General features: G+C 38.8%; 1 protein-coding gene across 3 annotated transcripts in view; it reads right to left on the bottom strand.

The window, feature by feature from the left end:
- Positions 1–23607, bottom strand: part of RORA (RAR related orphan receptor A) — a 354947-nt gene that overhangs the window by 108539 nt on the left and 222801 nt on the right. For 2 of the 3 annotated variants that reach the window (XM_065847486.2, XM_071813823.1), the window contains exon 2: positions 1451–1480. The exons of the other annotated variant lie outside the window; for it this stretch is intronic. In XM_065847486.2, the coding sequence (XP_065703558.1) occupies positions 1451–1480 (30 nt within the window). The remainder of the gene's footprint in view (positions 1–1450; positions 1481–23607) is intronic. 3 annotated transcript variants of the gene reach the window in all.

Raw genomic sequence — 23607 nt, 5'->3', positions numbered from 1 at the left:
ACTCTTCGACTGTTCGCTTAGAACAGCACAAACAGTTCTCAAAACAGAAGAGGTTGGGACCCTAATTTCTGTCTTAACTAGATTACAGGCCATATATGGTGAACATTAGCACACTAGCTAATCGTTAAATGCAGTTGATGAATACACCTTTTTTTTTTTTTTCATCATAGGCCTCAAACATAGCATCCACTGAGATATACATGATAACACTTTATCAATCTGCCTTGGCTTAAGAGCCTATTTCCTATGCTCTTTAAGTCTGTGGTTACTATCTAATCTTCCCTACAAAAAGTACGGAATACTGGAACCAGAGCTGTGACTCTTCTAGCAGGTCAGTACGCGACACTGCTGTATATGAAATATAGAGGGCGATTTCAGCTGATTTCCAGGTGGAGCGTTACAAACCACCACATACAGCCATTAGCCTCTGAACAAGAGAGGGCCAAGACTGAACTGGCACAAATACCAAATCACCACCTCTAGAGAAGGTGGTCACTCCGGGCCAGGGTTGGGCTCATGGGCAGGAATGAAATTAATGTAAGACACTTTAGGGCACCACTCAAAGCCTAGAAATGGCAGTGAACATACTTCAAATGCATAACTCTGTTAAAATGCATATCTCTGTAAATTTTGTGCAGCCTATCACCCGTTTGGTTAGAAGCCTTTCATAAGGCTAACAGGCTCAGCTTTAGCCTACTCCCGTTTCTGATCCAGGGCAGGTACAATTCCTGCACTACCAGATTTCCAAACCTCCACATTATGTGAAGAATCTCAACATATCTCCTTTAGCTACAGTCATAACATTTTCTCGGAATTTTGCTTTTAACTCAGTCCAGAGTAGATGAGAGTTGATCCTCAATAATGATGTCTCTACAGAAGATTCAGAACAAACATATACACAAGTAAATGCATGCATCCACATCCCTTTCCAAGGTTGCCACTTATGAGGACTGTTTATATGGTTGAGAACAAAACAATAACCTCATTTTCATCAAGAGCTCCTTAAGCACGAGCACAGAATGATTTACCTTACAAATTAATGCATAGGAAGGGACAGAAGACTTCCAATTAAATAATGTAATGTTACTTGAATCATACTGCATATATAACGGACACATGAAAACAACCATTCTCCTCACCTGTATTTTCTGGATAGGTTACTTATCAGCTACCTGTAAGGTATATGTAGTAGAATAAGGAATTCTGCCTTTCTTCACAACTTTTTCTGCCCTCTGACCTAACACTTATGCAAATACACACACAACATAGACATGCACCGTATATTCATTTCAATGATGTTTCAGGCAAGGATTACAAGCACTCTAAAGCCGAAAACCCACCAGAATTTTTAAAATGGAGCCTTCTCAGACCAGATCAACTCCTATGCCACAACACAGCCTCACATGAATTCTATTTGTAAGAGAATGCCAAATCAAAAGATGTTACTTACACGTGTGAGTCTTCTTTGTTACAGAAATACCTGTAGAGAAGAAATGATACCAATATTAGCAAAGCAACCGCTGAGTAAATTCTTTTGACATGTATTTCATCACTAAACTATTTTATTTCAGACACACAGCATCCACTGCAAAACAGGAATGAAAATTGTAATGATTTCTATGTTAGAGATGGGAGGATCTCCCTGAAGACTTTAATGGTATATTCTCTCCTTAGACCTCATCAATAAATGTTTCAACATATATTGCTTAAATTTTGTTGTTTGGAATGCATATCTACATGCTGATGTTTTTGAAACAGAAGCTGACGCAAAGAGAAGATACCAACACCACTATGGAAGCCCCCTCTTATTTTCCATAGTTAAAATTTTTCCCACACTTATATTAACCAGTGCACATCAAACTTCCCAGACAGAACACATTTGAGCAGTACAACAATTCATTTGCTATGTTATTAAGTTCAAGTAGTTCCTTGACTGCAAGCTGCAGCTTATGCTCATTAAAACCAAATGAACAGCTCTCTCAATACGAGTGTTACTTGCCATAATTCCAAGCCAGATGCAAATATCTCCAAGCTGTTAAATACATACTTTCTGAAGTAATAAAGACGTTTTTATGCTAGACAGGCATGTGGCAGCAATTACCAACGATGGTCCAGTGCCAGTGAAATTTGAGAGGCATTTTAAAGAAAGCAACAGCATGAACAGAACGAGGCAAAATTCATAATACCAACTAAAGATAAAATTAACTCTGTTAAATGTCATCGGAATTCATGCTTGAATACAAACAATATTGTCTCCACTTTGGTAGATAACTGGTGCTATACTCAGACCCCTCAGTATTTAAGCTTCTCTCTCCTTGGGGGGAATTTTATGTGAAGAGAAAGAGGTTACTGGAAGCAGTACAAGTATTTGAAACATTTCGTTTGTGATTATGGCCTGTAATGAAATTTTGGAATTGGAATTGTTTGGCTTGCTATTCATGAAAGACAGACAAACTTGAATCTCCTTAGCTACCCTCCTATTCCTTTAACGATCTCTTCTAAAAACAGATTACTGTGGAAAAACCCAGGCTTTTATTTCAGGCTGCTTTGTTGTGGAACATCTTCGGGATGCAGTTAGGTTGTAATCATTCAGAAAAAACAGATACCTTATTTGCAAATTCAGAGCTAACTTCCAAAGCCAACAGTTTTCAAAGTATTCATGTTTTGGTAGATACATAAATCCACAATGCCAACCTCACATACGCAGCTCTCAAATTTGACATAAATGTTATGAGGATTTTTATATTTAGCGCCCTTTTGTTGCTATTAGCCTTTTGGTCTTGAACCACTACGCTCTGCAAGTGTGAGCTCTGGAACCTTTCTTTACCTTGAAAAGCTGAGAGGCTCCACACTTTGGGAAGAGAAGTTCTGAGCACTCCATTGAGTAATTTTGTAAATGTAAGACACTGGGAAGCAATTTACAAAACCCAGAAGACTAGAAGTTGATTATGTATGTGCACCGACTTCAATTGAAAGGTCCTGGCCCAATCTGCACGTTCCTCATGCTAGGAGTTAGGATTGGAGACTCAAACGGTAGAGCCACAGAAAGCAGTAAGAACAAAAGGAAAACAAGCCTAACAAAATTAAAACCTTTTTCTTACATAAGTAGCTACTACAGGGGGTAAATTGCTTCTTCAAATTTGTATTTTGAAAGAGCCAGCTTTCTCAGATTTTCATTCCAGTGCCATCGCTACTGGCTGGCTCAGAGCAGGTAGACAGGACAGGACAGCACAGCCGTGGGTGCCAAGGAGGGGAGTGTTCCCACAACAGCGATAGCTTCGGGCAAGAAGAGGGGCAGAGTGAGAAGAAGCAGAGAGATCCTGAAGGATCTACGTGAAAATGCATGAAAATTATCTCATGCACTCTTTGGTACGAATGCAAAAACCCCTCTCTCTAGGTTTTCATGAAGGTCTGCCTTACTCTTTGAATTTGAAAGTACAGCTGTCATTAGGACATTTGTTCTTCCACCAAGGAAGAGCATTTTTGCTGCTATTGGACTTCTTGAGTGACCACTGAACAGCATGTACCGCTCCTGACAGTCTTCATCATCATGAACTGTCCTAATGTTTCCTTGGCAGAGGTACTGGCCCTGCCCTTGTCTATCTGGCCAGCTCCTGCAATTTTAAGAATGTTTTATGCAATGGGAAATGCAGAGAAAAAGGTCTTAAATCTGTACACCATTTGCAAAACTACCTCTCCCAACACTAGTGCTAATAAATGGATACATCAGTGTTCTTTCAGCATTATGGGAGCCATATGTGTACTCCTCTCTGAAAATAATGCTTCCTGTAAAATCACTTTGAACAGAAAGTGCTTATGCTGTCACTTCTGATTACTCACAGCCTCTTCACAATGGGATTTGCCACAGCACAAAACAGACTTAGCTGTATTCGCTGACTGAAGGCCTGCTTTCCCCCGATACTTGGAACAGTGATGGAAATATAAGGTTTTTTGGTTGGTTTTTTTAAATATATGAGATGAGTGGTGGGTTTTTCCAATCAGATATTTCCAAAATAATTACTGATTACCATCTGGTAAGGCCTTTAAGCTGTTTTATGCAGATATTTTTAGATAACCTTTTAAAACAGCAGCTTGGAAGTAGGCTTTTTTGCATCTTTTTCATAATTTACACCAGTAGTTGCAGTGAAAACAGCGCATTTTACTTTGAACTGTGGTTTTACAGTGACTAACCGCAACCTGGTGGAACAAGGATAAATGTTGCAAGTTCAACAGGATTAGATTTAAATTAATCAGGAATCTTTACTTATATTCCATTGAGTTGTGAATTTTTAAGCAGCCTTCCCTTTCACAGTGAATGTGACTAGAAAAAGTGAGCAAAAATATACCAACACATCCAAACAGTCACTTAGGTTAGACACATTCTAACTAGTACTTTAAATATAAATATTAAGTATGCAACACATTGCTATATCACTGCGGTCAGTATTAGTTTTAATGTAGAAAGCCAATGATTCGGCTATTCAGAACATTTAAGAAGTATAATAACCTCCTAGAAATGAGTTTATTATGAACAAAAAAAAATTCTTCAGTCTGAAAACTACTTAATGTGAAAAAGGGGAGTTACAAGATCTTTGGCTTTCTTTGGGCCAGTGCTAACTCCCACACGCATGTAAGTTTGAATGACTTTCCTATGAGCCACATCCTAGACGTCTTACGCAGGCAACTTATCAGCGCTTTTGAAATCAACAGGATCTCTTGAGAAACTAATTCTATAAGTCCAACATATATCAGTGATTTTCTTCACAAGATTAGGCACAATTAACTGGGATTGCTCTCGCCTGTAAATATTTCTGCAAATGGACCACTGGTTTAGGTAGACTTGAGTAGACACTACATAATAAAACCCAAACCTAATACACCACTGAAAGACAAAGTTCTATTTATTTTTAGTAAGTGGAGCACAAAGAACCTACTGATTCCGTTCAAAGTGTTATTTAATGTAAAATCCCATTTTAATGGGCTTCAAGATGTGATAGACTAGCATAATATGGGACCACTTGCCGTTATTAGCACTATCCTCAACAGCCAGCTTTCCATTCTTATTTAACAAATAGAAAAAAATAAAGAGAGGAAGAAACAACCCTAACTTTAGTGTTGCTAATACAGAAAGACTTCCTGGCTTAACCAACTAGACTTCAAAGTGAAGCAAAGGAAATGTCATGAAAATACCACAATATATCACTGCCATGGTTATCAGTGAGTGAAAGTTTCAGTATTATGGTTATCACAGAATTTATCACTTCAGCCGTGCAATTTGACATTCCTGATCAACAGCAAATCTTAAACAAATTAACTTCTTAGACTTCTCATTGTTGCTATGCAATGCTCTTTGCAACAACAATTGATTTTCTGAAATGAAAATAATTCATATGCCATTCCCTTTCCCCCTCCCACTAACTATATGTAATTTGCCATGATGGGTGGTATTTACAAAAATAGCTTTCTGGACGCAATGAACTTTGAAAGGAGTATCTACCAACAGAGACAGGATATTCTTTTGCAAGCAGTTAGCCTGACTGACCTTCACTAGCCAACTTCAAATAGAGATAACAATGTCTTCAAGTACAAAAAGAGACTCAGATATTTTATACATCATAAGTTATTTCTCACAGTTGCCCATCCAAATAAAGCAGCATAATGAAACACTGCTTACTGTGTGAACCCAGATCCCTGCTGCTGTCATACAGTTGTCAACTTCCCATATTTCAAGGGGAAAACATACTTTGATGTACAGAAAGATAAGTAAAAAGTCCCCTGTCTGGCAGCATACATTACTCTGCAAAATATCAAAGGAGGATATTCTTGAGTGGAGGAAAACTCTTCTTCGGGACTTTGTACGGGTAAACACATGCGCTGCTGGCAAAGCTCGGAACCAGTCTCCAGGACTGTGGTGAAGCACCACTTGCTTTGCTTTGCTTTTTGTGCTAATATCAGGTGGTTAACATTGCTCTGATGACAGTATATCTATGGAGATGGTATATGCATATGATGCTTTGCTGATGTGGGTGTGTGTATTTGTATCTATACATACATACATACATATATACACACACACACACACACACACACGTATGTATAAACTTTCTTCTACCCTCCCTTCAAGCCAGCATTATGGCTCTAGTATGCTTTGGAACGTAATCATTTTATCATGGACTAGAAATACTGGGCAAAAAGTTGAAGTTTTAAAACCTAAGCCTCCTGCCTGATGTATTGTGGAAAATCAGAAAGAAAATGTATTACAAGCTTGGATCCCACTGTGTTTCATCCTGTCACTCCACTTCTTTTTCACTCTGTCACCACACAAAGCCAGCAATTAAGGTGGAAGATTACATGTAACACTCGGGCACTTGCAGAGAACCTAACAAAGCAGAATAATGGATTTCAGCGTATTCAGAAAGGAGCTCATTCTTCTAGAAACTTTAATAATGGTTTATATTAAAGTCTATGAGGATCTTCGGCTTGAAAGAATTCTGTGATCTTTGTAGGCCATTGTTTATGGTGATCAAGGCAAAAATAACATACATGCAAGTACTGTAAATACAACTTAAGTGAATTTAACCAAACAAAATGATGTTGCAAAACAGTGTCCTTGTCTAGAACAGAAGAGCTGCTAATGATGATCAGCACACATTACTGAACTGCTCCAAGTAATTTTAGTATTTTGTTTCAAAAATTCTTAATGGACACTAATGCTTCTAGTTCATTCAAAAGACAAATTATGTGCTAAGGTAGCAAGGATCAAGGACAACATACACTGGGCATGGAAGAACAAGGAAATCTTTCACAATTATGAAAAAAACCCAAAAACCTTTTTGAAAAACAAAACCAAAAAAGCCAAAAAAGAAGTCAAATATGATGACCATTATTTTCTAAGATAACATTGCAGATTTTCCCAGACTTGTTCACAGCTTTTACTGACAAGGAAAGAGTTCACCATGCAAAACAAGGGTTTTTCAGCAGGTCCAGATCATTCGTTTGTTCCCAAGTCCACAGACACGCAACAAAGTCCCAGGAATCAAGATCAACCTAAATGCTTCAGTAATGAAAAAACTCAACCTTGCTCTCCTAAGATTCACAGTTGTTTCTAAATTGTACCTAAATTCTATCAGAGTATTATTCAGAGTTTTATTTTTGAGGTGCTGCTTCAGTCTTACTCCTAGAATCATACGGCTATATCAGAATTAGCTACAGAAAATTTTTCATGACACAATCATTTTACTTTCTACTCAAACAGGGATTCAGAATATTCAATATAAACACATTAAAACCCAATGATTTTAACAAAAAATCCACCTGCACCTGTGAAAACATGAATACAAGTGACTGTAATTCTTTCAAAGATACAGAATATTCTTAGGAGAGAAAACACCACTACCATGAATTACTTGTCATCTGTATAGTTCTCTGTTAAAATAATTCCCTGTTCTTGCTAGATTTTTCACAAATCAAAAATTGTTAACAGACCCCAAACTGATTTCAAACCTCCAATACCAAAACTGCTCCAAAAGAAACAAGAATTTCAAAAACAAATTCAAGATTCGAGCATCCATGTTTAAGGCTGAGATAACAATACTGTTGTTAATATAGATGCACTTACTGTTAGCCCAAAATTAAAATACTAACTTCTCATTTGTAATTAACATTGAACAAACCATTTTCCCCTAATTAGTTACTGGGTGTTGGCATCATTTGTGACTGCTGGTGCACAGTGTTGACGTCTTTTTTTCCCTCTGATGGGAGACTAAATACTGAAGAAGTCTGGGAAAATGACAAACAGAACCCTTACTTGTAAAGATGATGATCTTTAACCACTTCTTCTGTCTGGTACAACCTTGCTGAAGGTCTCTCTGAACTTTAATGCTTCTTATGTCCTCACAAACAAGCAGTGTCTTCGATTAGCAGAGGAATCTTCACTAAATAGATCTTACATTCTTACATGACAAATATCTCCAGAGAAAAAACAGCTAGAGAGTAGGCTAAATATTCGTTCAACATTTATACTGTATTTCTCATATCAAAAGTCAAAGATAGTTCAGAACTGTATGTAAGAGTGTATTTCCAGCAGTGGTCTTTATAGGAAAACCACGAATTAGCTTTGTTTTAATGACTACCAGTTACACAACTGGCCCAACAAATCACAAAGGATTTCAAAATAGCCTTGTAGAGCAACAGTTACATTATCAGAATCCAGCTAAATGCACGGAGTTGCATAAAGCCAAACAAGCTCCTCCAGTTCTTGAAATAGACTACAAAGTGTAAGGAAACCCAACATTTCACAACTGTCACAGATTTTCTTTGCATTGTATATCTACTTAAACTGTGAGCCTTACTGCAACCCACCATTTTACATGGCTTTAACAGCAACAGGAGAACATTGCCACGAGTACGGCAGACACCACCACTGTACGCATTACACGTTTCCCCTGTGACATTCAAAGAACAGAGTGTCCTTCAGCACAAGGCCCTGTCCTGTCAGCTTGCTAATGGGAATGGCTCCTTTCCCTGGCACCAGATTTGCAGGCAGGCAGCTCTGTAAGGTGTGTAGTTTCCTAAGGGGAATCACCCTCTCAGCTGCCCCCCTCCATCGGGTGATTCACTGACTACAGTTCTACCTTCTTTCTGCCTAGTATGATCTTGGACAAAGAATTTATCCCAGCAGATGTGAACCATTAAATGAGTAGCACCATATTTGCAAACTCCCTGCTTGTTGCTATTAGGAAGAGTCAAACAGCACTATTTGTAAAAGCAGCAAGTTTGGCGGGTTCATGTGCCCACCTGTGTGTGCTGGACACCCCACAGCCCACCCCATTGCACAGGCTCTCATCCTCCACTTGGAAGCATGAAGTTACATTTTACTTGGCTCCTCTCCCAGACCTACCATATCAGGCACTTCATCTCAAGAACATCTTTGAAGTAATTTCAAAGCAACATTTTACTTCAACATTGCACTCTCCATTCTTATACAAGGCTTTCAGAATGCCTTGTTCAAGACTGCTGGCAACTTAACATTTAAAAGCATGAGCTGGGCCTCAAAGACTTCATTGTATTTCCATAAAATCCAGAAAACTATCAAATTACAAATAAAAACGGAGGGTGGGAGCTATCTTCCTGTGCATTAACTCAGCCATTTTCAGCCATTTCTCCAGGTACATGGAAATCTAACTGCCCATAGAGTACAACTGAAATTCTCAGAGAGAGGCCCAGGTGCTGAGATATTGGCTGAGCCAGCAACCACAAGGCTGCTGTGGTCCTGGTGACACCCGTTCTCACCCTCACTCTGAGCCAGTCCGGCAAGATGGGAGATAAGAGAAGCCTCAATGCCCCAGTTCTGTGCCTTCAGGTAGCTAGAACTACCATGGGAACATTTTCACACAGGTGGCCAAACCTCTTCTATATATGTAAATCAAAACAAAATGAAACAAAATGGAACAGCTAGCAAACATGTAGCTGTCATCCTTGATACTTATATTTCATGCATTATTTAAGAACATTACAAAGTTAAATACACTGGATTATGATTTAAAATCATCTGATGGATACTCCTATGTTAGGGAAGGGAAAATAATGGGTTCCTATTTAGGACACATTTTAAGATGTAATTGTAATCCCTTTTTCTTCTTATTCTACCCTATAATATCTTTCAATAAAATCTGTTGCATTTAAGAATATAACCATTTATCTTCTATGCTCTATGTTCATGAGATGTCCAAAAATAGAATGTGAGTATAAAACTCTGGAAGCTGTATACATTCATATAATACAACAAAACACAACCAAAAAGATAAATACATTTCCTTAATTCATGAATTACCGATCCATTCAGTTGTCTGAAATCACATACAGTGAATGTTGGTGCTACAGTGGGATACCCCCTTTTACATACAGTGTTTGCCTCTACAAAATTAATCACTTAAGATTTAGGCCTCCAACAATCAGTAATACAAGTAACCAAGATTTACCAGTCACAGTACCCAGTCTTGTTGAGCATTAAGCCTTTCATAGGATATTGTACCATACACTGTTTGATATGGCAGAATCTACTTGAAATAGCATTAATATGCCACACAAGCTACTCTAAATTTTACAGAATGGGAGTACATTATGGAAAACAGTCTCCTGCACCAGCTACACACTTCTCACCCAGCCGCCCTTTCTGTAGCTTATGTTCTAATCCAATTACACCTTTCTATGAGAAGCTGAATTTCCACACTCATCAGTAAAAGAGAGAATCACTTCCAAGTATTCACATATTGAAAATGAAGTAATTCTTCTGTATGGCCAAATGAAAATGCTACTTGTTTTTGCACCTTGAAGCCAGTGGCAACTGTATATGGCAGCCAGTTCCTTGCAAATGGAAATCCTCACAGAAACCCAGTATTAGAGCATCAAGTATGCTCTTAATGCATGTCAAAACAAAACTTCAACTTCATGGAGTTTCATCTGCTGGATAAAATGAGGGCAATGGATAAAGATTACTATTAGTATTGCAAAGATGCCAATGCAAAGACCACCTCGCTACTGCGTTTTGCCTGTACCACATTCCAACACCTTCAAGAGGATCCTACTGCCCTGCTACAAATACTGCTCGGTCAACTCTATGATGATGGTCACTTCTGTTAAAGAACAGATGCCTCTATGGGTGATGCAGATGTACAAGTCTGATGACAGTGGAAAGGAGCTGGCCAGGTTGTGAAATTGGGATGAAAAAGGATATAGGAAAGTTACAAAGTAATTGGAACTTGCTATATATTTTACCTGAAAGCTGGCATTTTGATTAGCACAATCCCCCCCTGATACAACACAGATAAGGTTTCTCTGCTGAGCTGGAGGAAATGGCGCACGGGAAGGACACTATCAAGTGATTTATCAACCCCATTTGCTCTGACATACAAGTCGCTCTGGGAGATCTCTGATCCAAATATAGACACAATAAAGTCCAGGGTAACTTTTGGGAACAAGCAGGAATATCACACAAGGTGATATGCTCGCAAGCTACAAGCACTTTTTTTTTTTGGTCAATTCCTTTTCGAGCTTAGAATCAACCTGTATGATGGCACTTTACTGAGTAACTTCTGTGACTAGCTATAGGTAAAGCTGTAATGCTTGCAAAGATGTGAGGAATTCAGTCAAAACAACGTGACAATTACACTAAGATTCATCCCTCTCCAAAAAGCAGGTGACCCTATCATAGGTACTTTTTGTGTTTTCCTTGGTGTTACTGGGTTGGCTTTTCGGCAGTACTTCATATCGTGAAGCTAGTGCTGATACATCCTCAAGACCCAAACACTATCTGCAGTTTACGGACAAAGAAACAGAAACTAAGCAGTTACGTTACTGCAAGTCACATATCTATGAAGTGGGTTGCCAGGCTCATAGCAGCGATCTTCATTCAAAAGCTCGCCAAGCAAGGCTTTTCTCACTGCATCTTTCACAATCAGTTCATGACTTCATCAAGATGACTGAGATATTACAAGATAAGCAGTACAGTGTGTCCAAGGACCAGAATTTTAATGCTGCATCTCATACTGTAACCCACATACATTTTAGAAATGAAATTTGGGCCTCCATTCTAAAAGTAGTTCACATAATAATGTGCTAAGGTCACATTATAATACGTAAACGTCTGAAGATCTTATCATAAATATACAGAAACCCAAACATTTCCTAAGGGTTTTTTGAATCATCCTATAGTATTGAACAGATAATTCCACACAAACTACAGAGAATTCAGTGTTGTTTTGTAGATTCTACAGGATTTCAAATGTCAGCTGTCACATGAGGTATTATTTCCCTGCCATGCAAGCCCTCTCAATATCATGAAGGAAACCTATTAGGCTGAATTCCTTGTTTTGCCTCAATGACTTTCATCTACTTAACACCTCGAATGAGTTTGGCCTTTTGTGCATCAAATGAAGCAAATCAGGTTCTTACTATAACTGAAGGATTATTTTAAGTTTAATTAAAAGGTCATAAATATTTTTAATAGAGAGCATATTTTCTTTCCTCAGTTGTTCTGTGAGGTATTTATAAGGTACTGGTTTTGATCCAGAAAAATTGATTCCTTACGCATCATCTATCCCAACCGAACACTTTAGCTTCAACGTGCTTGTACATTTGCCTTTCAGTACTCTTTTGAGACTGACTGTTGCAAAAATCACAGTTTTTCAAGCAGTCTCCCATCGTGGTAACTTTTTCCTTTTTTATTTCAAAATATACTGAGGTTGAATCTCAAATTTTCATTGCTTTGCCCTCCTGAGGAAAAGAAATAAGATTCTCTTATGTCGTCTTCATCAGCTTGGATGAATGAGGGGAAAATAGGGAGAGGGAAGGATTTGTGCTAGAAGTTAATGCAAAATTTGAGACTTGAATATAGCACAGGTAGCACTTCAACACTTCAGACTCCTTCAGTGCCGAGACCCCTGGAGAGTTGATTTTAAATCACTAAACTTATTTCAGGAAAGGGGAGAACACTCTGGAGAAAAGTCTGTCGACTCCAGCAAAATTAATAAACTGGCTGCTCCTGATGTGAACTACATTTCTTGACAGGAGTTTGACAAATTTCTAATTCCTTCTTAGCCTGCTTGTGAATACTGCACTTGTTGCTCCCTTTTAACAGTTATTTAATACTACAGCTCACCAGAAGTGATAAAAATTGCCAAGTTTCATTCACGTTGCACCTCAGTGACAGCTACAACTGACAAAGGAAAACTATGACCTTCCTCACCATCTGTCAAAAAGGACAGCCAGAACAAAGAAGCTTAACCCCCACTAGATAATATTTGTTAAAAAAAATCTGAATTAATAAATTCAAACAAATCTCAAATAAAGAATCCATAGCATTACGCATTTTGTACTAAAGACAGGGGCTGGTGTGTTGTCTCATACATGCTACATATCTAAAATAACTAATGAAATTTATTTTTCAGCTAACTGCATTTATCTAGCACAATACACCCCAAATTTGGTTGGACACTCACTTCCCTGAGTTTTTCTTTTCTCCTTCTCTTTAAGGACCATTGCTGGTGCCACTCCCGTGTGTTTGGGATGCCAGCTGTTTTGCAGTGCTCCCTGCAGTGCTGTGACAGCTGGTGATGCACAGTACAGGCAAAATATTAGCAGATACCTGTACTTAGGGACTAATGGAGAAGCTTAATTCCTTTACAGAGATGACTACGTTCCAGAATTCAAATGCAGTTCATGCTATGTTTATGTTTTAAGAAATAGAATAAGGTATTAACACCCCCTTGATCTAAAGTGTATTTTAGAATTTCTATAAGAAAAATGCTTATGAGATATATATACATACATATATATATATATAGTACAATAAACAAAGCCATAAAAAAAAAAAATCAGAAAGGAGTCCATTTACTTTTTATAACATATATGTAAAAGTGGCATTTACTATCTCAGGAAGACACGTCAAAAAGGACACACTGAATCAATGCCCCAAAAGTGACAGTTATTTTGCACCACAAAGGCCTGTTTTTGTTACTGCAAGATAAGGCTTTGTTTGCTTTATCTATTCAATTATAGAGCACAGATACCATCCCAATGTATTTTTCACTTACATTAGAGCTCTGGTATGCCTGTAGTTGTATGGCAAAGTTAATATGCTCTGCATGATCTTGGACCTAGGAGCACCCTTCTTAATGGTAGGAAAGATCTTCCATTAGGAGATCAACGGTTTCCCTTAAAAGCCCTACTCAAAAGTAGGGAAATACTTGCTGTGGATAAAGAAGGGAGGAAAATGCATGTTATATTGAGAAGTGCGTAAGCCCCAAGCAAAAATCCTGCTTCCAACACATGTTTCAGACTGACTTTTAGCCTTTTCTTACCCCCCTCTGTGCACTGAACTCATGGAAGCTATCAGTGTCATGTATCTCTTGACTTATGTTTAAGTCTGTGGGAAGAGACCCATTTCTACAACTTCAGTGAACTGATATGATTGACACAGCATGGTTGAACCTGCCAAGTTGAAGCAATGTAGTTAAGATTTCAGCCTTATGCACTAGGACTTCAGGGACCTGTACTCACATTCTGGTTTTGCCATCAATTCCTCCAATGACTGTGCAAAATTCGTATAATTTCTATGTATTTTGATCTCCTACCAACACAACAGTTAAATTCAGCCTGTTTCTTCCTCGCTTTGCCTTGTCAGTTTGTATGATAATCTTTTTAGGATGGGTCCTGATTCTTAAGTTTGAATGAACTGTATCCATTGGTGTTTCTCAACTATTGAAAAATTCTCCAGAGGCCAAAATAACTGAAGACCATAAAGAAAATATTTGATTTTTGGAAAACAGAGAAATTTCTGCACTTTATATCACCATCGACAGCAGCTACCAGAAACTGTTACGATCTCTAACCACATTCAGGCAGCAAAATGCTTTCCTTAAACTTTCTGCTCCCTGAAGACAATGGTTCCCTCAGGAATACAGCAAGAGCTTTTCCAAATGCTCGGATGCAATATGAAACTGTGAAGCAGTGCAGAAAAAAAAAAAGGCATGAAAATATCCAAATAATCCCACATTAGTTATTCTCGGGGCTCCAGGGAAATTAAACAAGGGTGGGAAAAAGGCATAACCTGACTCTTTTACATAAACAGCTCAAATTTACAGCATTAGCAATCGAAGCTCAAGACAAGAAAATTGAGCACTGGTCTGTAAATTCATTTTAATGACATCACTGCCAGGATTATCCTTTTGGAGATGGCTTGTGTAGGGGGTTGGGAGGAGAAGGCAAGGGATTGAGGAAGGGAGATTTGATTATGTTTGAGCTATTTCAATTTGAGGATGCTCTTAACTGACAAAATAGAAAGCATCTTATCTGAGAAGGATTTTGCTCAGCTGCTTTAAAAATCCTCCACACATACAGAAAGTCAGCACATTCCCTGCAGGATCAATTGGCTTGACAAACTCTAGACATCCTCTACACCATCTTAAATATATATATATATATGTATTTCCATATAAAAACTTTCTCCAGGCTAAAGCATGACATGCAAGGGTTTGTCCTGCGGCAATTAAAAAAGAACTTTTTCTAAGTAAATTTCGTGCTTGCAAAAGTTGCTGCACTGACAACACTTGATACCAAAGGGTTCTCTTTAATCCAACAAGCTGCAGCCAGGCAAATGCCTCTCTTGGCACTGCACTGTACCCCGCAGCAGGGTGAACTAGATCTGAACAAGGCGGGAGAGGGAGCTCTGCTCTTCAGGCTCATTCATCAAGAAAACATACTTTTAACTCATGAGTACTCTCACTGACTTAAAGAAAACTCTCATCCAAATATCTGAAGAGCCTGAATGACCTCCTGCATTTTAAACAGTGAAGTGTCAGTCTTTCTTGAAAGGGTCAAGATGACTGCCAGCCATAGTCAACAAAAGCTCCGAATGGAGCTATTTGGTACATAGGTGAAGAGGCGGTAAGGAAATGATATCTGTGTCAGAAGACTTCTCGGAGTCCCTGCACTAAACCACCCAGTTTATCTAAGATATTGCCTAACAGCAGACAATTTCAACACAGCTATTCCTCTTGAAAGTGATACAGAATAATATTTTTAAACTTTTTGTATAAGATTATACTTTTTTGCATTGAATTTATTACTGTATTTGCCCAACACACATCTATACAATTATCACTAGACAGCAGTGATATCCACAGAATTATTCCTAAAAATGCAAACTACAGAAAGAATATAATTTTAGAAAAGCTCGCAGCTTTAAAAATCTGAAATTACAGATCCTTACAGGCACGTTTACGATCCTTTGCAGAATACAGAAAATGTAGCAACCAAAAGAAAGAAGTGAGGCTGGCTGAAATGTGACCCTTAGCTGGAGATCAGGGGCAGGACTGCCAACCCACAGTAGATCCCGGCAGCAGGAGGATCCCCTGGCAGCAGGAGGATCCCCTGGCAGCTCTTGGCTGAGTCACCAGCTGGGGCAGTTCAGCACCACCAATTCCCAGGTTGATCAGATCTCCACAGCATGGAAATCAGCCACGCTCACCCGCATCACCTACCTCAGAGCTGCTACAGCACCGCCTTGGCACATTGGAATTGCAACTTGCCTAAACTTCAGGGATCTAATTAAGGTGCCTAGAGTTCCTATCATCTTCATGTAGGCAATACAGTTCTACACAGGTGGAAAATGAGAATGCTCCCTCTGTACATCAACTAATTGATAAAAGTTGAAGGTTCACTTCCCACTCTCTATTTGTTCCTGAGAAAATTCAAGTTGCTGTTACTGTGGATACTTACTACAACCAATCTAGCATTCTCTCTTACACTTGTCTGCTATCACATTTGGAACCAACTCATGAAACAGGTAGAGGGTTGGTTTTTTTTAAACAGCTTTCAAAGAGGACTTCACAGTTGAGGCATTCCAAGGTTCTGTGGGGCCACCACACACTTCACATGCAAACAAAGCTCCCATTAACTTCAATGTGACCAGCATGGGATGGAACACTGTACCTTGAGCTGCTGGGCAAGAGCTATGGAGCTCAGCATGTGCCTCAAGCAAGGCAGCATAGTTTATCATGCTCATTTTTGAGATAATACAGCCTGGCTGTAACAAACACTTCTGGGTTAAGTGTCTCTCCTAGTTAATGCATGTAATAAACTAAACTAAAAACTGTAGGATGAGCTCTGCTAAAAAGAAATTTGTTAGTCATATTCATTAGGTTATCATATGCATTAAAAAATGATGGAATGTCTCCAAGCAGCTCTTGCATTCTGCAGTCTTAAACATGAGAGCTGGTTGCCTTAGGAATGACTTTTTAAGAGATATTACTATGGCTCTGTCTCACCACAATGCAGAAAACTGGACAGACTTAGTTCAATATTCTCTTGAGATCCAAGTATTTATCCTAACTCAAGTATCCCCAGGAAGATGTACACCCAGTGTTAAGGAATGAGAAATCTAGGAAAACTACTGCCTAAGGTATTTTATGTAAAAAATAACACTTTGCTTTGTAACATCAGTAGCACTGCATAAATGCAACCAAGAGTAGTACTGGAATCAAAAGATAAGGACACAGGAGAGACAACTGAAGGAAGAAAAAAGTAATTTGTACAAATTTTGAAAGTAACACTCCACTAACAAATGGCTAAAAACACTGGAGAAATTCTCCAAGCACTTTCTGTGATGATTCCATAAAGGAATTCAGTGTTTCCATGCCCACCTTCATTTGTGCATACAGAGAACAGATATTTGCATATGCAGCTAAATGTCTACATGCGAATAGCTGGCTATGCATCTTCCCCCATAGATGGGCAATATTGTCAATACATCTAAGGCAAGGATTTTGAAAGTGTCCTTGAGCCAGGTATTCAATCTCTGTTCCCCATCTGCGTTATAGGGATAATATTGCCTCACAGGGATTCTATGGGTAAGGATAAATAGGATTAAGTTTGAAAGGTGCTAATACATCCCAGCAAGCTCATATAAATACATCCTGGTAGTTTGCTGACTAATATCATTACAGGACAACATTCAGTTATCTGACAGATACTCAATGATAGCACTGGCTATGCACAGTTTTTTGTTGATTTTGTTGTTGTTGGTTTTGTGTGTGTTTCTTACTTGTTTGGTGTTTTTTTGTTATGTCTTTGTTTGTTTGTTTTTTATTTTCCAGTCAAACTCCTGACAAATACGATGAAAAATGTTGATATGGCAAAGTGGAGCTCAGAAAAAAACCCCTTCAAAATCCTACAAGATTTACCTACAAAGTTTACCTTTTCCTAACCTGAACTGCCATGCTCAGCAGGGGTCAGACAAGGAATTTGTTAATATGTGGAAAGAGCCTCTTTTGGACATGCTGAAAATGAGCAGTATTCATTACTAAAAATCATACAAAGTTGTATAAATATTTACTGAACTGAAAGAACATGTTGGCCAATGTTTTCCACAGATCAGTGGAAGGGAGTCTCTAATTAACAAAACCAAAGCTGTAGGGTTTTACTAGGCACTTAAGACCAGTTTTAGAAGCTCAACGCAAATGCCATAAGTTCAGACACTAGGGTCTATTAAGTCCTAGCACACTCTTGCTCTCGGCTGACTGCTTGCAAACTGTGAAGAGGATTAAGGTGGATGGGATCACTGCCAACTTGAAGCTGTTAAATGACTGCATTACAAAAAAAAAAAGCTCCATAACTCACTGTTGTTGAATATTTTTCCTCCAAAATTCTCAGCCACTGGAAAGATAAATAGGGAGAAGGAAAGGTTACTTTTTTCTTTTTAAATTAAAGTGCATTTACTGCACTGACAACAGCAGGATCATAACCACCTGACCCACTGGATACAAATAATAACTGGAAAAACCATCCCAATAATTAATGACCAAGTCTATGTGCATTCCATTAAGTACAAACAGCTGTCATAAACATCTTAATTTAAAGAGCTGCTGGGTAGGGAATTATAGCACTGTAAAAAGCCGCTTCTTTCTGCTGCTCCACAGAACTGGAACATATCAAGGCTTTAAATTTTTAAACATGGCTTTCATGTTCTTTGGTGCACAAAAAAATATCTCTGAAAAATCAGCTTGCTAAAAGATTCATCTAGCAGCCTCTTACCTTTCTTTCTCTCTGGAATGCTTCCATACACCAGAGGATCATTCTGTTTATTAAGGTTTTTAATAATTTTTAAAAATTGTCTAAACAGTACAGTAACTTAACCTTATGCAGGAGGATACTCTTCCTCATTACATCCAGAATATAAGCAAATCATCTTGCTAAAATATCACCTCTCCTGTTAAATTGGACAAACCTCAAGGTCTGCCCAACTTTTTCTTACTGATACTAATGTTATTGTAATTAAGATGTGCAATATTTGAAAGCCAGAAACACCGCCCACTTCTCATACCCAGGGTGCGCCCAGAGCAAATTTAGAGCAGGAGAGCAACTCTACAGGTACAATACAACTTGTTATCAAAGGAACAAAAGAATTTTGTGCATGCCCAAGGCTTCTCGAAATGGCAGCCCAGTGCTGTCTGCTCGTACTATTCAGCATTTTTGAGATGAACAGATCCTGGCACAACTGCCTCCTCTATTCAGAAAAGTCACTTTATTTGACACACCATATTTGAACATGCGGGGTTTTTTTATTGCCTCCTCTTGCCAGTAAAGAATGACTAATAACTGTAATTTGTAATTTCCCAGCTTTTGTGGTTTCTATTTTAAGCAGCGTTCCTTATCTTCTCTGAGTTTCAATTTGGGGAAAATTGTCTTTTATACTTCCCCCCCCCCCCCCCCCATTTCATGTCAGGTTAACAACTTCTGGGTCCCAACTACAGTGTGGGTGACAAGTACACCACCAAACACAGCAATATAGACTGGTTTGTTTTGATAAGGCTGCAAACAGCCCAGGTATCAGAAACATTATCTGACACCTGTGTTGGTCAAGCGAAGCGTGCTGGAATTGAACTATTTCTCCAATTCTGAGGCTGAGCCCTGAAGACAGGTACCAACAACAGGAAGCACCACTTCCTCCCGAGAAAGGCTTTTCTTTTCAAAAGCACACACTCTGCAGTGTCCTGCCAAAAGGAACACTTGTTATTCACTTTCAGTCCTGGCATACATTAAATCCTTCCTTTTAGATGCACAACAAGCAGCTGACTTAAGCCTTTGAAGGCCTTGATCCCCATCTCCCTTCCAAGCTGTAACTTGGCTCCTGTGCTGCACAACCCCTGGAGAACAGGCAGGGACAGGCCAGGTCACAGGGAGATTCTGGGCCCGGCCTGCCCTGCCTTCAAGGCCCTCTGCACAGGTTACTTAAGACAAAACACAGAGAAGGACCTGTTTTCCCGTGAAACGCTGATCTTTTTTTGAACTATGTCTTAGAAGACAAATGACTATGTATGTGCTCCCTTCCAATACTCCTCAAGCCTCATAAAGCTCCACTACACATCATTTATTAAACAATAAACTAGAAAGCATGAAAAACACTTGAGTTACACCAGCATATCAGGAAATAAATTAAAAGTACAGGTTTTAAGGAATATAGGCCAATCACCATCACATTTTCACAACTCTTTCAAGTCCAGAATGTGAGTTTAAATGTTTCAGTTCAAAAAAAAACCGAACAACACAACACACAAAGTAACACAGAAAACCCCCTAAACCAAACCTCCAGACTTTACAAAATGGTTTAATTAATTTTCTTCTTTTCTCAAAGAGCAGCAAAAGCCCAGTTTCTTACTGAATCAGAGGCTAGCAAGACATGAGCTGCCACACAAGTCATTGGGCCGTAGAACACAGCACAGAAAGGTAGGACCAGCTCGCGGATCCACCTTGGCATGCAGCTCTGGAGGGTATCTACACCTGGCTGTTCAAAAGTTGGCTCCTCGACCACCCACACCACCAAATGCTCCCGAGCAAGTGTTGATTCAGTCACTTAACTCGCCCAACTCAGAAATTCAGCCACAGAAGAACACCCCTTCCCACCCTTTCTCAGGCATCGCTGATGAGATTTTCGTGATAAACTCAAACTCATGATCAGGCCTGGCTACCAAAGACAGTGTGTGCATAGTAACCTTTAATTCTGTCAGATTTGCATGATAAAATGTAGCTGTCTTTGAGACCAAGAGAACCTCTATCTGTTCACAGTCTTGTGAGAAAATAAAACCTAGGGTTCTGGTTAACAGAGAATAAAAGAAGAAAGTCTTAAAATGATGGGACTATCTACTGTTTCCCTATTTGTGCTAATAAAAATGCAGAATTTAAGTAGTGCTTTTGTTTCCATATGTCCTTTTTCTTGCTCTTTTGCTGTAGGTGGTTTTTGTAAGTAGGAAAAATGGAAATGGCAATCGCTTATTTGGGAATCCAGGAGAGAATCCAGGAAAGCAAGGCAAGGGATCCTAGTCCCAAGAAACACAATCTGCGAGCTCTGAACACACAGCTGTTTCATCTCGAAAGCAAGTTGCTCATGTATTCCAGGAACAACACGCAATTTGTTCCTTTTCCTTTTTTCAGTTTCAAAAACATAATGCAAACCGACCAAACGTACTATGTCATTCTGAGACAGAACTAAAGAGAGGAGAGGATGAGCGATGGAACTAAACTTAGACTACAGGTGAAGAGCGATCCAGGACTTCGGAGTTCAACTGCCTCTAACTGTGACGTGCCAATAGAGAGTTTTTACATCCTACCAGTGCCATTGCCAAGCTACTGATTTTCAGCACTCCCCAGATCTCTGCTGAGATGCAGCACTGGGAAACTTCCCAGCAGTCTTCCCACCTAGGTTTCCAGGCCTGACAGCCTGAAAAACTGGTCTTTTTGTTCTAAAACACTTCAAAATGAATACAGACACCCAGGAATGTTTTAAGTCAGGCATTCAGCGACTTATACCAAATATGTGTTGTCATTCTGAGAGCAAAGAGACACAAAAATTCTATTGGCATGGAAGTGCTAGGCTAAAAGGAAAAAAAAAAAAGGCAAAAGCAATTTCTTTCTCCAAAAAATGTATCAGATATTAAAAGACACAGTAACATACACCTACTCTCATTCAAAAAAATTATTAGTCTAAACTTCTAACACTTTTTCTAAAATATCATCAGTATCGTTTTCCAAGCAGAAAAGTGTTGCTGCTTCTATCTTTGGCTAGGATTGCTTCTTCAGAACCATTCAACACCAACACCTCACCTAATACTACTTTGTACAGAAATTAAGAGCTGTTTGTTCCTGGTTTATCTTCTTCAGATGAGCTTATACGAACTCCTTCACGCTAGGATAAAATACAGAGTGATGAAGTATTCTTGCATCCAGCTCTCCCAATACATAAAAAATTAGGTGCTTTTTAACTGGACTTTAATTTCTTCTCTCCTGTCCCCACCCTGTATGTCTAATAACATGTGGCTTTACTGATATATGTTCGATATTCTTCTCTGCCAACAATGAAGAGCATACAGACCTCAGCATCCCTGAAAAACACAGAACAAACCAATATCCCTACTTCAGAAAACAAAGAATCACTTCCCCCTTTCATCAATTAGCTCAGCTCCAGCTATCTATGATGTACTGCACACTCAGTCCCATGCTAACGTTCACACTTCGGTTACAGCAAACACTGCAGAAGATGGTAAAGCAATCACAATGTATTTACTGCTACTTAACTGTGTTTTCACATCTAATTCCTTTTGAGTCTCACTTTTTAAAATGACAATGGGTAAGGAAATTTTTGACCAGTATTTGACACAAGTTAACACAGAGTAGAAAACTCTCCCTTAAAAGTTCTATCTGGTTCACTATATTCTCTACCAATGCTAATGAGTCTGTTTTAATGCCACCATAGTAGCACCACTGTGCTCAAATGCCACCTGTGTGACCACTTAAATGATTCAGTTTGGCAAAATACCTGCATAGAAACACATCAGAAACTGCCTTTGCACAAAGGCTACACCAGCTGTTTCAGTGAAAGTCTTACAACAGTCTTTGTTATAGACTCTAAATATTTCATCTGTTTACAAATCCCCCATCAGCTGTAGTAGCTCATTTGGGATACATTGACAACTAGAGTAATTCAGTTCACTTGCATTCCTGGCAGAGTGGAAAACAATGACCTTTCCATTAAGCATCAAAATGCTAATCATCCTAAAGAGAAAACTGACCATATTAAAACTTAACATAAACAGAAAGATCTGCACATGATGCTTTTGTTCCACAGATATCAAGGAAGGGATATTGTCTGAGAAGACAGGAACCTTGACTTGCTCAATTCAACAGGTCTCAAGCAAAGCCCAAGTGCAGACAATAAATTATCGATACTGGAGCCTATTGGTTACAAAAGGGTAATTTTAAACACACCACATTGCACTTCCCTTATTTACGCATACATGTTTGCACAGAAATGTTATAACCAGTTATTGGGCAAGTAAAAACCAGACCTCACTCTTCTTGCATGACTGAAATGTAATGTGAGTTTATTTAAGCTTGGAAAAATAGATAATGGGTAGCGTCTTACGCAGTGTCTCAAACTACCAGAGCTCCAGCCTAAACCTCATGCCTGAAATGGCCGTGAATGTATAAAACAGGGACAGATGTGTCTTTGCTAGACTTTGGCAAAGGACATTAAAGAAAACAAGCAAGACGTACTTAGTTTAATTAACAGTCTGCACTCTGTATTTTGAGGTACCCTCACACATTGGTTTTATTCTGTACCCTGCATAACATTAACTGGAAGGCTGAGATCAGGAAGTTAACAGCATCTGATTGCCCAGGTACCAGATACGTGCTTTCCCGGAGTGAAGTTACAAAAAAATGTTAGCCCTAAGAAAAACATACACAATAGGCATGTTTGTTGAGCAACAAAATACAATTTATTAGTCCATTTTAAAGAAAAATAAAAAGGAAACAATCCTTGCTTCTCATGGGAACCAAACCAGACTGAAGTGTTAGATCCTGCTGTCCTCTTAGGGATTCCAAAGAAGAAAGAAACTGAATCCCATGTAATCTCTGGAAAAAATCTCAGCCTATGGCTCTTTAAGGTAATAAAAATTTTAAAAAGAATACTCTGAAAATCATATTAAAGGGTAATCGATGATACCCTAATTCTCACAGAACACTGAAGCAGCCTTGGAAATATCAAAGATCCAC

Source organism: Patagioenas fasciata, chromosome 12 (genome assembly GCF_037038585.1).
Source record: "Patagioenas fasciata isolate bPatFas1 chromosome 12, bPatFas1.hap1, whole genome shotgun sequence".
NCBI classification, from domain to species: Eukaryota; Metazoa; Chordata; class Aves; order Columbiformes; family Columbidae; genus Patagioenas; species Patagioenas fasciata.
Note: the sequence above shows the minus strand (reverse complement) of the source record. Positions and strands in the feature narration are given on the sequence as shown.